Raw genomic sequence first — 13,644 nt, forward strand, 5'->3', positions numbered from 1 at the left:
TCAGTACTCTCTATGTTTCTAATTAAACCCTCAGCTCTTACATGAGACTCAGAAATTCTTGAAAACTGAAGTTTTTAAGTTCTCCAAAACATAGCCACTCTCTTGATCCTTTTGTAGGTGGTAGGAGTATTTCTCCTAGAGATACGACCTGGAAATAAATGAAAATAGATTTTTATCTTGCTGTTCCTTGCTATAAAAGTTCTTTATGACAGCTGCAAAGAATCTGACATAACTGTACAAATTAAGACTTGGTTGCATAATTTGTTAAAAATACATTTTTAGTCACCATAACCATATCACAAAATTGTTGTTCTGTGCAACTTCACACAACATTAATAGACAGAGAGCCAACAGTAAAGCTGTGTCTATCTTATCACTTCCATCTCTGGTGCTGTTTGCAGTCTCATTTGCAGATTACACCCCCCAGACCAGGTTTGGGTATATTTGCCTACAGTACCACCTGTTTCTGTATGTAGGTCTGTATTTTTCAGAGGAACTGCTTTTGGAGGACAGTTATTGTTCCATGTGCGTGTAGGAACGCCCCTAAGTTGGTCCTAAGTGATTTTAGGATTTAATTATATTAATTTTGTCTTTGTAATTGGCATTCCCTTATGCATCCTGTGTTCAGCTTTAAGGAGGTTAATTTGGGCAACATGCTGTGGAAGGGGAAACCAGATACAGAGAGCTGCACATTCACCCTGAGATCTTTCCACCACAGTCCAAGGAATGACACCAGCTAAGACCATACTGGCTGTAACAGGTTGCATTATTTAAAGTGACTATATAAAATATAAGCAAATCAGTTACGTATATATTAATAATTACATAAAAGTCTTAACCGTGCTTCAGGAAAGCATTTTATAATGGTGTTATTTTAAGAAACACCAAAAGACAGCAGTTTTCAGCATTCTTTGATACCAGATATTGTTTGACAACAGCTGTCTGAGGAGCCAATACCTGCCATGTGCCCATGGAGAAACGTGTGACAGGGCTGTGGTCACTATGGGAAGAAGTACAGGGTAGATTGCTGATCCCCCAGTAATAAAATACAAGAGGAAAAAAATCTTATAAACTTCTTGATGAGCAGCTCACAGTGCTGTGATTCACTCTGCTTCCTACCAGCAGTATTTTGACAAATCATTCTCTCCTGTAAGGTGTAAAGTGTTTTTAGCTGATTGGTGCACCTCCTATTTGAAATTGTGTGTGGTTTTAAATTCTCTCCAGATTGGGTGAACCACTGCAGAATGACTGACTGTATCACTTTGTTTCAATAACTATGCTAAAATAATTTTTTTTTTTTTTAAAATATGAAAATGAGCTCTGGCATTCACTGATTTTCAATTACATTTTGACAATGCATCAAAAAACTGCTACAAAGTGCATCAAACTGCTATAAAAGTAGGGAATAATAAAATAACGTATCATGGAAATCCCCACTAACCTCTGCCTTATATGTTATTTTATTAGGTTCTTAATGGCACCTGTGAGTCAAGACAACTTCTTTTTTAACATCTTCTCCTAAGAAAGAAATCTCTGTTTGTCACTTCCTATTGTTGAGAAACAATAGGAACTTTCATTTTTAAAGGCTGGCATTTTGCTATGGTTTGAATAGGTTCCTTTTTCTCTGGGCCCAGAAACTCAAGACTTCCTTATCTGAAAACCTCCACAAGAACTTCCACTCCTAGAACTCCCATTATTAAATACTGTATTGCTCAGGCAATGAAACATCTGCTGCAAGTTTGTGGTATTAGTTCCCTGTACTAATTTTTCACAGCTTCAAATGAAGTGCATTGTTTATACATTTGTATACGATGAATAAACTTGAAGAGCCCTACCTTTAAGTGTGACAAATTAGGATAAAAGAAGGCTGACCTGAGTTTCAGTGGGTGGCAGACATCCTGTATTTACACCTGCTTGCACAGAACTTGTCAGGGGACAGGCTGAAGTTTCACAGGGGATTTTGTTTTGCAAAACTGCCAACAACAGTTCAATAATCTGATAACTCAAAATGAATTTTTGCATCGCTTGTAACATCTTTCTTATTTGGTCTTTTATGTGCATTATGTACTTCTGAGTTTGTATATCATGGAGATCGATTTGGCTTTGTTCCTCTTGAAATCAGTCTGAAAACATGATTGATTTTATGTTCTAATACACTTTCATTGAGTAAGAATGAATTATCAAAATAATCCATGCTTAGAAAATGATGTTGAATCTCTCAACAGTTTGCTGCAGACAGTAGAAAACACTTTTACTACCCTGAAAGTGAATTTATTATTTTATTGCAGTGAGAAATGCCTGTTGCTATAATAAGGAGTTCATAGAAGACACTAGAGGAAAACTTCAACCATATGTGGGTGTTCAAGCCATAAGTCCTGGTGACAGCCAAGGACAGTGTTCAGTTGTTCAGCCATGGTTATATACGAGGCCTGTGCTCAGGTTAACTCACAGAACTAGATCTGGCTGGTTTGGGGTTTTAAACAGCATGCTAAATACAGCGTAAATAGAGAGATTAATGAAGAGATTAATTAAGAGAGACATGGAGCTCCTTGAGTGGGTCCAGCAGAGGGCAATGAGGATGACTGGGGGACTGGAGCATCTCTTACGAGGAAAGGCTGAGGGAGTTGGATGTGTTCAGCCTCAAGAAGATACAACTGAGAGGGGACCTCGTTAACGTGTATAAATATCTAAGGGGTGGATCCAGGCTCTGCTCGGTGGTGCCAAGCGATAGGACAAGAGGCAACTGGGCAGAAACTGATGCACAGGAAGTTTCACCTGAACATGAGGAAGAACCTCTTTACAACAGATTGCCCAGTGGAGTCTCCCTCACTGGAGATATTGGAACCATCTGGAATATGGTTCCACAATCCTGTGCCATGTGCGCTGGGATGACCTTGCTTGAGCAGGTTGGACTAGATGACCCACTGTGTTCCCTTCCAAACCGACCCATTCTGTGAAATCCAGCACCTGATCACGCACCAGGGATGAGTATCCTGGTGCCAGGAATGCGGGTGGTGTTCCCAGTGCTGTAGGAAGGGCCAGGCTGCTCCCGCCGGTGTGTAAGGGCAGAGGGCGCAGTTCCCCCTCTGGGAACAGCAGGGCCCTCGTACCGGGGCCCTGACCCCGGGCAGCACCAGCTCCCTGCAACATTTCCCCCCTTCCCGCTGCTGCCTATGGATCCCACAGTTCTTATTTGGAGAGCTGTGTCCAGTTCTGGGCTCCTCAGTGCAAGAGAGACAAGGAGCTGCTGGAGAGGGTCCAGCAGAGGCCACAAAGAAAACGAGGGGTCTGGAGCATCTTCCTTGTGAGAAGAGACTGTGGGAGCTGGGCCTGCTTAGTCTAGAGAAGACTAAAGAAGAGGGGATCTCATCAGTACATGTAAATCTCCCAAAGGCAGGTGCCAAGAGGATGGTGCCAGCTCTTTTCAGTGGTGCCCAATGACAGGACGAGGACCAATGGGCCATAAACTAAAACACAAGAAGTTCCACCTCAACACGAGGCAAAACTTCTTTCCACTGAGGATGGCAGAGCACTGAAGCAGCCGGCCCAGGGAGTCGTGGAGTCTCCGGAGACATTCAAAACTGACCTGGATGCGTCCCTGTGTCACCTGCTCCGGGTGACCCTGCCTTAGCAAGGGGTTTGGACCGGACCATCTGCAGAGCGCTCTTCCAACTCTGGGCATTCTGTGATTGCCCAGGAAACGAAACCGCGTTGGCGGACGGCCGGGCAGTGCCCAGGAGGGTCGGGTCAGGCCGTCGCTGCATTTTGTGCCCCGGGCTCGGGCACCTCCCCCGGGCGTGGGCGCGGCAGCTCCGCCCCGGCGGGTCCCTCCCTGAGCCGCGGGCCCGCCCGGCGCGGCACATCCGCGGGGACGGCGCTCGCCATGGCCACGGTGCGGGAGAAGGCGGCGGCCCTGAACCTCAGCGCCGTCTGCAGCCCCGCCGCCAGGCCCCCGGGTACGGCCGGGAGAGCGGGGAACGGAGCTGGAGAGAATAGGGAGCAGGGAGCGGGCTGCCCGCACCCGGGCGCAGCGGGACGGGACGGGACGGGACGGGACGGGTCGGGACTGCCCCGCCGTGGGACGGGGGCTGGAGCCGTCCCGCTCCGCGCCGGAGCCCCGCCGGCTTCAGCTCCGTGTGGCGCCTTTCCCGGCTCCCGGAGGTTCAAAAGTTGGCCGCGCTCCGGACCCGGGAGGCGCTTCCGCACGGGGGCCCCGTCCGGGATGTGCCGGCACCGGAGCAGCTCCGCGACAGGGAGAGACCCGGGGGAGCCCGGAGCTGCGGGCGGGGAGGGTGACAGGGCAACGCGGGGCAGCTGCGTGGCCGGAGAGCGGGCTGAGGTTAAGAGCAGGTGGCGCTCCCTGGGAACTGGTTTTTGGTTTTCTTTCCTGCCTTCAGCACTTTAACTTTGTGGGAACTTGTATCCTTGATGCCACGCTCGTACCTCCCTCAAATCTTTTCTGTGGTATTATGTGTATGTGTAAGGAAGAGGTGATAAAGCCGTGGTTAGTAGTAAAATTACTGCAGGTCGTATGTGTTGATGTCTATTTTAGCAACAGAACCCAGCGCTGGTGTGTGTTTGGTGGTGTCGGGCTTAGGCTGTTTTTTTTTCCTTCCGAAGAGGTCAGTCTGCTGTTCAGGTGTAGGGTTGGAAGCGAGTTCTGCATTCTGTTGAGTTTCCTCTGCGTTCTGTTGAGTTTGCTCTGCCTGCCTGAAGGTGTCATCAGGTTAAAGTACCAGCAAGTGTGTGTGCCTTGTCTGTCTTGTACGTTTAAAACTTCAGAAATTGCTGGTTCTGAAAGATTGCTACCTTGGCTGGCTCAATGCTGTGCATTAAAAAGCTTTTTTTTCCCCCCCCCCATGGCATTAATCTTTTCAGAAAGATAACTAATGCTGTCCTTTATAAGTGTTGGTGTGTTCAAATTATATTGTGTTCTCTGCTTCCCCATCAGTCTTTACTGCCTCTCTACCTTCCTGCCTCTCCATGCTAATTTGCTAATTTCTGGGCTTTCTGGTAGATGGAGATCAGCTGGAAACACTGGTGCTCCAAACTGGAATACAATTCTCTAAGTAAAGCCACTTCAGACTAAAGAGAGCAGGAAAAAAAAAAACCACCTCCTGCATCTCTGTGGAAGATGCTCATGGTAATATGTTCCAGAAGGAGTTGCATGTTGTTTTTTTTCAAACACTGCATGGCACTGTTAATTCATTTGGTTTGAGGTCTGTCACAATCCCAGATGGCTTTCTGTAGGATTGCTGCCAGCTCTTCATTCCATATTTTATCCTTCAGCTTTTGATTTCCCTCTTCTTCCTCTGTTTCCTGTCTTACTAAATTATTCATCTGACTTACTGAAAAACATGTTTTCTAATTCTAGTCTCTCTGGTGGCTGCAGACCTTCCCAGTTAGGTGGCACCTGTAAACTTTGTGTGTTTTCAAGTCCTTGTGGAGGCTGAGTGTAGCCTCCGGTCAAACTGTTGGCTGCTGGCATGTTGCTCTAATCAGACTGGTAAATGAGTAATAGTTCAGTGGCTTTACTGGGGGAGGGAAGGCTCAAGGAAGTGGCACTGAGCACACAGAGCCAAGGTCTCGGCAGGAGCTGTGGTGGCAGGACCTTGTTTGGTGGGACAAGTGTCCAGTGAGCGGTGTCTTAAGAGAATCCTTGAACTTGTCAGTGATGTGCTAAGCACTGATATTAGGTAGCTTGTGTGTGCACAATCCTGCAGGAAACAAGGTTCTGATGTGTCTCTTCATCCCTGCTTCCCTCTTCCCTGCCCAGCTGTTGGTGTTAGTAGAGGAACTAACAGGGCAGTTACAAGTACTTACAGCTGGTTTATGGTTGTGGGACACATGTGCCTAGGAGCAGGTTCTGTAAGTGTAACCATTAGGTGACAGAGGGACACACAAAAGGACAGTGTCAGAAAGAGAGGCTGAAAAAAAACAGGAACTCATGGTGGAAAAGCTTTAGGCTGATGTAGCCAGAGGAACCACCAGAGAGAGAGAGACAGCAGCACACAGCAGACAGACCTGCTGAGGAAGTCACAAAGTGTTAACGCATACGCAACCCAAGCCAAAGTGGAAGTCTCAAAGATTTTTTAAATCCTTAGGAGATTCATGAAAGCTAGGAGCCAGAAAGGGGGCTGTTCTGTTCTAGCTGCAGCATGAATTCAGTCTTTGTTGTCTCTGTTCTCAGGCTTTAGCTTGGCGCAGAAGCCGTTTGGAGCGACGTACGTCTGGAGCAGCATTATCAGCGCTCTTCAAGCTCAAGTGGAAGTGAAAAAGCGCCGCCAGAACCTGAAGTGCTACCATGACTGTTTCATTGGCTCAGATGCTGTGGATGTTGTCTTTGCCCATCTCCTACAGAACAAGTATTTTGGGGATGTGGATATTTCCCGTGCTAAAGTAGTGCGCGTGTGCCAGGCGCTGATGGATTACAAAGTATTTGAGGCTGTTTCAACGAGGGTCTTTGGGAAAGACAAGCGGTCTGTGTTTGAAGACAGCAGCAGCAGCCTCTACAGGTTCACAAACACCTCAAACCAAACAGAATTCGATAGAGACTACCTGCAGTGTACCCCACAAAGGTTAGTACGTGGGGTGTGAAGGGAAGAATTTCTTTACAGCAGGAAAATGTTAAGTGTTCCGGGGGAGAGAAGGGAAAACCGCTGTACAATTATAGGACCTAGAGGGGGGAAAAAATAGATACTACGCAGATGAGATGTTTGTGGGTGGAAGACAGGTAGGAAACAGCAATTTGAAGAGAGTAAATCACTCAACCTGCATAGTAACTTGTTTTCTGTGTCTGTTATCACATTGCCTTGGGGGAAGGAGGTAGGAGGGTAGAAATTAAGTGCATATTGATAGTGATCTAAACCCATATAACCAACTGGAATTCAGGTGCATCAAACAGGATAATGCAACAGAGCAATCTTTAGTCACTGCACATCTGGCTCTGGCATAAACCAGTAATCCATGCATCTTTTAAAGAAAAATTGTTTCCCCCTTTCATCATCTTTGCTTCTCTACACTTCAAATTTGGCTTTTCTTTTAGCCATTTCTTTATGCATATATGACTTCTTCCTAGGCTAGGTGGCAGGTTGTTTTGCTGTTGTGCTATTGCACACCATCCTAGAACCAGAGGGAAGTGCAGTGGTGAGGTTTTGTTTCCCTGTCTCTTTAGGAGTGACCAAAGAAAACCCAGGTACTAAGTAAACCCTCACAAAGCAGAGCACATGCTATGTAGATGCCACTTTGCCAAGTAACTTCCCTTGAACTATTTTTGAGTCTTCATCTCTACACATAGTCCAGCATATTCTTACAAACTCCACTGATGTATTAAATACAACAGCTTTAGCAATATGCACTTTTGAAAATTGCAAATATTATTGACCTGAAAAAAACCCTCCTTATGTGACCGACATGTTAATGAGAGTAGCAGATGTGAACTTGAAGGCATCAACCCTGATGAAAAAATTATAGAAACAGACAGAATAAAAATAATTCCTTGATCCTGCTTCTCCCCTCTGGACCACTAGCTCTTGTTGTGTACTAAATCAAACAGTCCCAAGTCTTTATTTGGAAAGAGGAGAATTTGTGAGAAATTAAAAACACTTTAATCAAGTGTGGTATTTAAAAATATTTTCATCATAAGAATTGTTAAAGTAGACTTAGAACATATTGGACAGTCATTAAACATGAGTATTCATGTTTTATTAGTGTTGAATGAAGGTGGTTTTCTTTCAGGCAGGGCACAGACCCATTGGGTTACATTTCTTCATTTAGTGAAAGGAACAGATCATTGATCCATGCAGCTTGTCACATCCATAGTAAAGACAGTGGGCATCAGAAGGATTTTTGCAGTGTCCTAAACCAAAGAAACCCTGGGAGTTGAAATTAAATAGACATGCTTGGAGGAATGCTAATTTTGTGGCTGGAGCAGTAATTCTGTCTACTCCACAGCCTGTGCAAGCAGTTGGGAGAAGAATTGGCCAGCACACAGAAGCAGGTGACAGGTTTCTGAAGGCTTCCATTAGCTGAAGGCATGAACAAGCCCCATAACTATGGAGCAATCGCCTCCTTGGTTTTTCAGGAACATCACTTAATTTTTGTCCTCACTTCGCTATCATGGATAATGCCTTAAAACTCTGGAAGTTCTGAGGGGGGGGAATCTTATTTGGGTTTTGAAAATTAATTTCCCCTGCTTAACCACTTATCCTCTTAAACTTTCTCTGTGGTAATTGAAGTAACCTGCTGATGCCAGCTGTGACAAGCTCCAAGGGAGGAACTGTGCACACAACTGTTATATGCAATTAGTTCTTTAAGGTATCATATGTTCTCCTGGATGGACAAAGGAAGTGTCAGGCAGCAGAGAAGAGGGGGAAGATAGTGTAAATATCTATATAGGAGAGAACACTTTTTAATCTTGGGACAGTTATTCATATCTATATGTATGAATATAGTTATATATAAAAACTGTTTTTAATCTCAGACATGAGAGGAGCATGTTGTTCCACTCCACTCCTGTCAAACCAGAAAACTTGGAGGATCTTTGGGAAAACCTGAGTCTAAGGCCTGCAAATACCCCTCAAGTAAACATCTCGGATAGTTTGTCCCGCCGAGGTAAGCCAAATAATGTCACAGTCATTTGTTTGTGGGAGAAGGAAGGTAAATCTGTAGGACTGGAAAGACTTATGCCTGTCAGATTGGAGAGAGAGACAAACTGAGTCTCACAGTATTTTGTTTTGAACACCGTGTCGTGAAAAGGCAAATTACATTTGTTGCAGACTTGCTTTTTACCTTTCTATTAGACAAGAGCCATCATCTCTAGTTTTGTGGAGAAGAACACCCAGTGTGTAGAGCTTGATTTGAGTTAGGAATGTTCTTCATAGTATTCAATTACCTGCACTGCTTCTGTGCTTGACTTAGTCATGGCCAATAGTCTACTGCCAGCTAGAGCTCCTCTCTGGCTTTTGAACTCTCTATCTGCACATCCAGCACTCCTTCAGTAGTGTGTGAAACCATTCTTGACAACTCATGTCGTCCCTTTTGGATTAAACTATGATCTAATGTGGTTCTTTCCTTGGTTAAAAACGCTAATGCATCCTAGAAACTGTGGTTTCATCACAGGGAAACATCCTAGGAAGCTCTGATAAGGACAGTGTCACTATTACGCTTTTTTTTTTTTTATATCTTATCTAGAACAACGATTGTTTGCAAATTAGAGCACAAAGAATGTAAGGCACTTCAAACTTATCCAAAAAGCAGTTCTCTCACACTTGTAGTTAAGTAAACAAATGGGTAATTCTTGCCTTTTGTGGTGATAAAAGGCACTTCAAGGTGATAAGGGGCCACACTCTTTGCTACTGTAAATCTCTATTTTAGTAAAATTAGTCTGGTAGGTTAGGCCTGATGGGAGGAAGGGGAGTTGTCCTTCTCTCATAATCTGTTTTTGCACTTGCTGAGTCTCCATGTGCTTTGTGTATCCACCCTTCCCAGTTATTAATGAAGTGTGGCAAGAACAAACAATTGCTCGTCTGCTGCAGCTGGTCGACCTTCCCCTCCTGGAGTCTCTGCTGGAGCACCAAGAGATCAGACCTCAGCTCCCACAGCCAAGGAAGGGAGCTGGGTATGTCATCACAAGCAACTACCTAGACAGAGAGATCCTCAAGGCTTTCAGTGACTCACAGTAAGTATTCATTGCTCTCCTCTGTGGAACCCTAAGACTTTCTGCTTCCATGGGAATGCAAAGCATAGTTGATCTTTGGGTAGAAATGTAGTAGTCTCAGTCCTGCCAGAAAGGACTGAGCAGGCACTTTGCTCCCTGTTGGACTTGACTGGAATAACTGGTAAATAACAATTGCTTAGCTCTAAACCAGAGTAGTGGGATAATTTCTGCTGCACGCTGGAATGGTTTTTGAATGCAATGATGGTATTCAGAGGGGAAATTCTTTGCTGCATTGAGGGAAGAATAGAGCTTTTTACTACCAACCTGAAAGTTTTCCCTAAAGCATTACTTTTGAGGAAATAGTTTAGTTCCTCCTACTATATTAAAAGAGCCAAAAATGCTGAAATTGAAACTGTGCACAGAGTTAAAAATACTGTCTGAAAAACTTTTACCAGTCTAAATCAGATCAAGGTTCATGTTTCTGTTTATCTAGCAATAATTATGTCTTTATCTCACAGTAGAGGACATCACTGACTTCAGGTTTAACTGCTTGTGACTGTTTACCTGTGTGGGTTACTAATTCTTCATCTTGATTAAATACATAACAAAGAGGTATATGACTATGATCCACTTGAGTGTGTCCGGTAAAGTGTCCTCTGTGTGTGAGAATTTCTAATGTATTTAAGTACTTACACATGCAGTTTTCACTGGGATTGAGAAACAAGTCTACCTGCTTTCTGTGGAAAGCAAAGCAACCAGCTCTGAAAGGCACCTGTAGGCAATGCTACAAACCTAAACCACTCTGTCTTCCAGGACAGACGAATGGCTCTCGGCAGCAATAGATTGCTTGGAATACCTTCCGGATCATATGGTGGTGGATATTAGCAGGAACTTGCCTGATCAGCCAGATCAAGCAGATACATGGAAACTGCTGCTGTTTGACAATATTGGTAGATACTACAGCCAAAAGAAGGAGCCGCTGTTAAGCCACGCACCCGAAATCCATTTAGAAATTGCAGAGCTTTTAGGTAAGTAAAATAAAGCCGTGTCCCAATGCTTATGTGAGATATGTATTGAGAAACTGAGTGTTTACCTCAGCAGCCAAGATTAAATATTGACTTCTGCAAGTATTTTTTTTTCCTTTTCACTTCTAACCATAAAGACTGTGCTTGATTTTGGCCCTGACTTTTATGCAGTTCTGTAATCTTTGATTGGGTCTGTGTAGAATGGCTGTGAAAATGGAGCACTATAATTTGGTAGCAATTGGTATACATGGAAGTTAAATGTTCATGGGAAATGAAACAATAATATTAAATATTTATGCTATGAGAACTAAACTGAAACCTGTATAGATGCTTTGTACCCCATTCACAACTAATTTTTTTTTACACAGAAATGTTTCTTAAATTTTGCTTAGGCAACATTTTACAAAGCTTTTGATGTTTTAGTCCTCAATTAACATCTTATCCCTGTTCTCCATATTTTTCATCCTATTTCTTGTTCCATGGGAATAGTTTGTCCTGTTGGTGGGAATAGTTTGCATTTATATCCTATTCCTCCTGCCTACATGAGAAAGGGATGATATTAGTACAACCTACTTCATTTAAATAATTCACATATCTAAAATGGCTATTCTGCATAGTAAGGCAAATTAAAACTTAGCCAAGCTCTACAAAGTGGTTTGCAGTTAATTCCTTACACTAGCCCGTGTATTTAGAACATATTTCTCATTTTTTGGGAGATCTTTATTTCCACAACAAGAGCTCATTCATTTCTTTAACAGAACCATTTTCTCTGCAATATTTCACATCCCATTCAAGATGGCTGAACTGTAATTGAACTTAATTGCAAGTGAGCTTACTTAAATATCAGCCTGAAAGCCTGTATGTGGGACGTTCTCAGACTGTCTGCGAGCAGCTCTCATTAACCTGTGAGAAGTTTTTGTGAGAATTAATTGCTTAGTTTGACCAGTTCTGTGTAGAGAGATGAACGTCTCTTCAGTGGATATTTAGGTGTTTTATTGCAACATTTATGTAAATAATTATGGCAATAGATACCCTTATCTCTCCCCAGTGAATGGGAAGATGGAGCAATCTTTAGAAGCTGTTCAGCTGTATTTGAAACTTCTAGACAGCCAAGTCAGGGAGGAGTTCAGGAGACTGTTGTACTTCATGGCTGTTGCAGCACACAATTCTGAGCTCAAACTACAGAAGGAGGTAAGTGTGTACTTAATAGATGCTTTACACTTACTGAAATCTAGAGGTCACAGACACTGGTAAGAAAACATGTTTGTAGCTTAAATAGGTGACTACAGGAAGAGCAATGACTCTGGAAGAACAATGGGGGAGACTGACTCTCTTCTTTTCGTCCTTGTTCTTTAGAGTGACAACAGGATGGTTGTGAAAAGAACATTCTCTAAAGCTATTATCAACAATAAAAACTTATCCAGAGGGAAAACTGACCTCCTGATCTTGTTCCTTGTGGACAACCAAAGAGATGTGTTAAAGGTAAGAGCTAGAAAATGACCAGGTTTTGGCTAATCTTGTATGCCTATGAAGAATTGCCTTTTCTAAGATGCATTGTCATCTCTTTCTCTTCAAGATCCCAGGGACTCTGCATAAGATGGTCAGCGATAAACTGCTGGCTTTGCAGAAAGGCCAGGATCCCAGTAAGATAACAGGTAACAGCTCAAACTGAGCTTTTTAATCTCGTCATGCACCCAAAATGAGAAATAGGTGATGCAAAAAGACTTGCTGTAACGATGACTAATTTGACTCTAAAGGAGGATGGGTCTGTGGAATCCCTAGGGTGGCTGAGTGTGGTGTTAGCTCTGAATGTCTCTTGTTTCCTTTTAGGCTATACCTTTTGCCAAAAACTTGATGAAAGAGAGTATCGCTCCAATACAGAGAAGACCACAAGAGATGAGCTGTTGTCTCTGTTGAAAGCTATCGATGAAGACTCAAAGCTCTCTGACAAAGAGAGAAAGAGACTGCTAGACCAGTTTCATAGTAGTAATCCAAGTATTTTTATGCAGTATTTTGGAGACAGAGTTACTAATATGTGTGTGTGAGACTTTAAATAGAGATTACTTTGTATACTCCAGCATTGAAAACACTAATATATTTGTAAATTTTTGTATTCATGTATTGTGCCTAATAAAGTTATTTTGTGGAAATGGATGGAATGTATTCAGTTATTACCAAAGCCAACAGTACAACAGTAGCCTTTATTTATAGTTTAGCTTTTCTCATTCTTAATTGCTATCGGATCAAAATAATCCTTCCTTTTCCTCACCTAAAACCAAGTCTATTGACTCCCTCTCTTCAAATATCAAAATTCCTGAGATGGAAGACACCATGAATGAGATGTCTCTCTCACCTTTTACCTCAGCACTGAATCTTATGCTGAACATTCTTTTTCTAATTTGCCTTGCATTATGTGACTGACACGTAGCATTGATCTTTGCCTTGCTGTGTAATGGACAGAGCTGAAGAACATCTCCTGCTTGATGTTCCACAGCTTTCCTTCAAGCTTGCCAGCTAATGATACTGTCTATGTGTATGACAAATTACTGTGCTGTTTTAAGCTAAAATGGCACCATATTGAGGAATTGACTGTCCTGAGATGGTAAAGATATTCTGGATTTTTAAATCAGTCTGGCTTTGGTTGCCACAGGATGTACTGTTTATGACTGGTTATCTTCATCCCTGCAGTGTTTTGCTCTGACTGTAACTCTTATTGATGGCACCAGCTGTAATTAGAAAAGAGCTGGAGCGAAGGAAAGGCCTTTGGCTTGGCTTGTGGCTGTATAGTTTATCTGTGTCTGGTCTACGGTGGAAATCCCAAGCTTTGCAACACAGGCAACTGCAGGCAGATATAGAGCATGATTAGAGATCTAATTTTGGCTCTTGTGGGGTTATCTTTGGGATGATATCAGCCAAACTTCGTTACAGCTGCTGTTGAAAGAAATAACAAATTTTGTTTCA

General features: G+C 43.1%; 1 protein-coding gene across 1 annotated transcript; it reads left to right on the plus strand.

Moving 5' to 3' along the window:
• The first annotated feature begins 3,799 nt into the window (after positions 1-3,799).
• Positions 3,800-12,833, plus strand: DEPDC7 (DEP domain containing 7). Its single transcript, XM_064657064.1, has 9 exons — positions 3,800-3,956; positions 6,191-6,578; positions 8,483-8,613; positions 9,490-9,679; positions 10,472-10,686; positions 11,732-11,874; positions 12,040-12,165; positions 12,260-12,338; positions 12,514-12,833. Exons 1-9 carry the CDS (start codon positions 3,884-3,886, stop codon positions 12,726-12,728), a joined length of 1,560 nt encoding a protein of 519 aa, XP_064513134.1. The 5' UTR covers positions 3,800-3,883; the 3' UTR covers positions 12,729-12,833.
• Positions 12,834-13,644: the final 811 nt, after the last annotated feature.

The sequence above is a fragment of the Pseudopipra pipra genome, chromosome 6 (assembly GCF_036250125.1).
Source record: "Pseudopipra pipra isolate bDixPip1 chromosome 6, bDixPip1.hap1, whole genome shotgun sequence".
Classification (NCBI taxonomy): Eukaryota; Metazoa; Chordata; class Aves; order Passeriformes; family Pipridae; genus Pseudopipra; species Pseudopipra pipra.

Coding starts and splice junctions, on each gene's coding strand:
- DEPDC7 (XM_064657064.1), top strand. CDS start 3,884: ATGGCCACGGTGCGGGAGAAGGCGGCGGCCCTGAACCTCAGCGCCGTC. Junction 9,680..10,471: donor AAGGCTTTCAGTGACTCACA/GTAAGTATTCAT, acceptor TCTGTCTTCCAG/GACAGACGAATGGCTCTCGG. Junction 12,166..12,259: donor ACCAAAGAGATGTGTTAAAG/GTAAGAGCTAGA, acceptor TTTCTCTTCAAG/ATCCCAGGGACTCTGCATAA.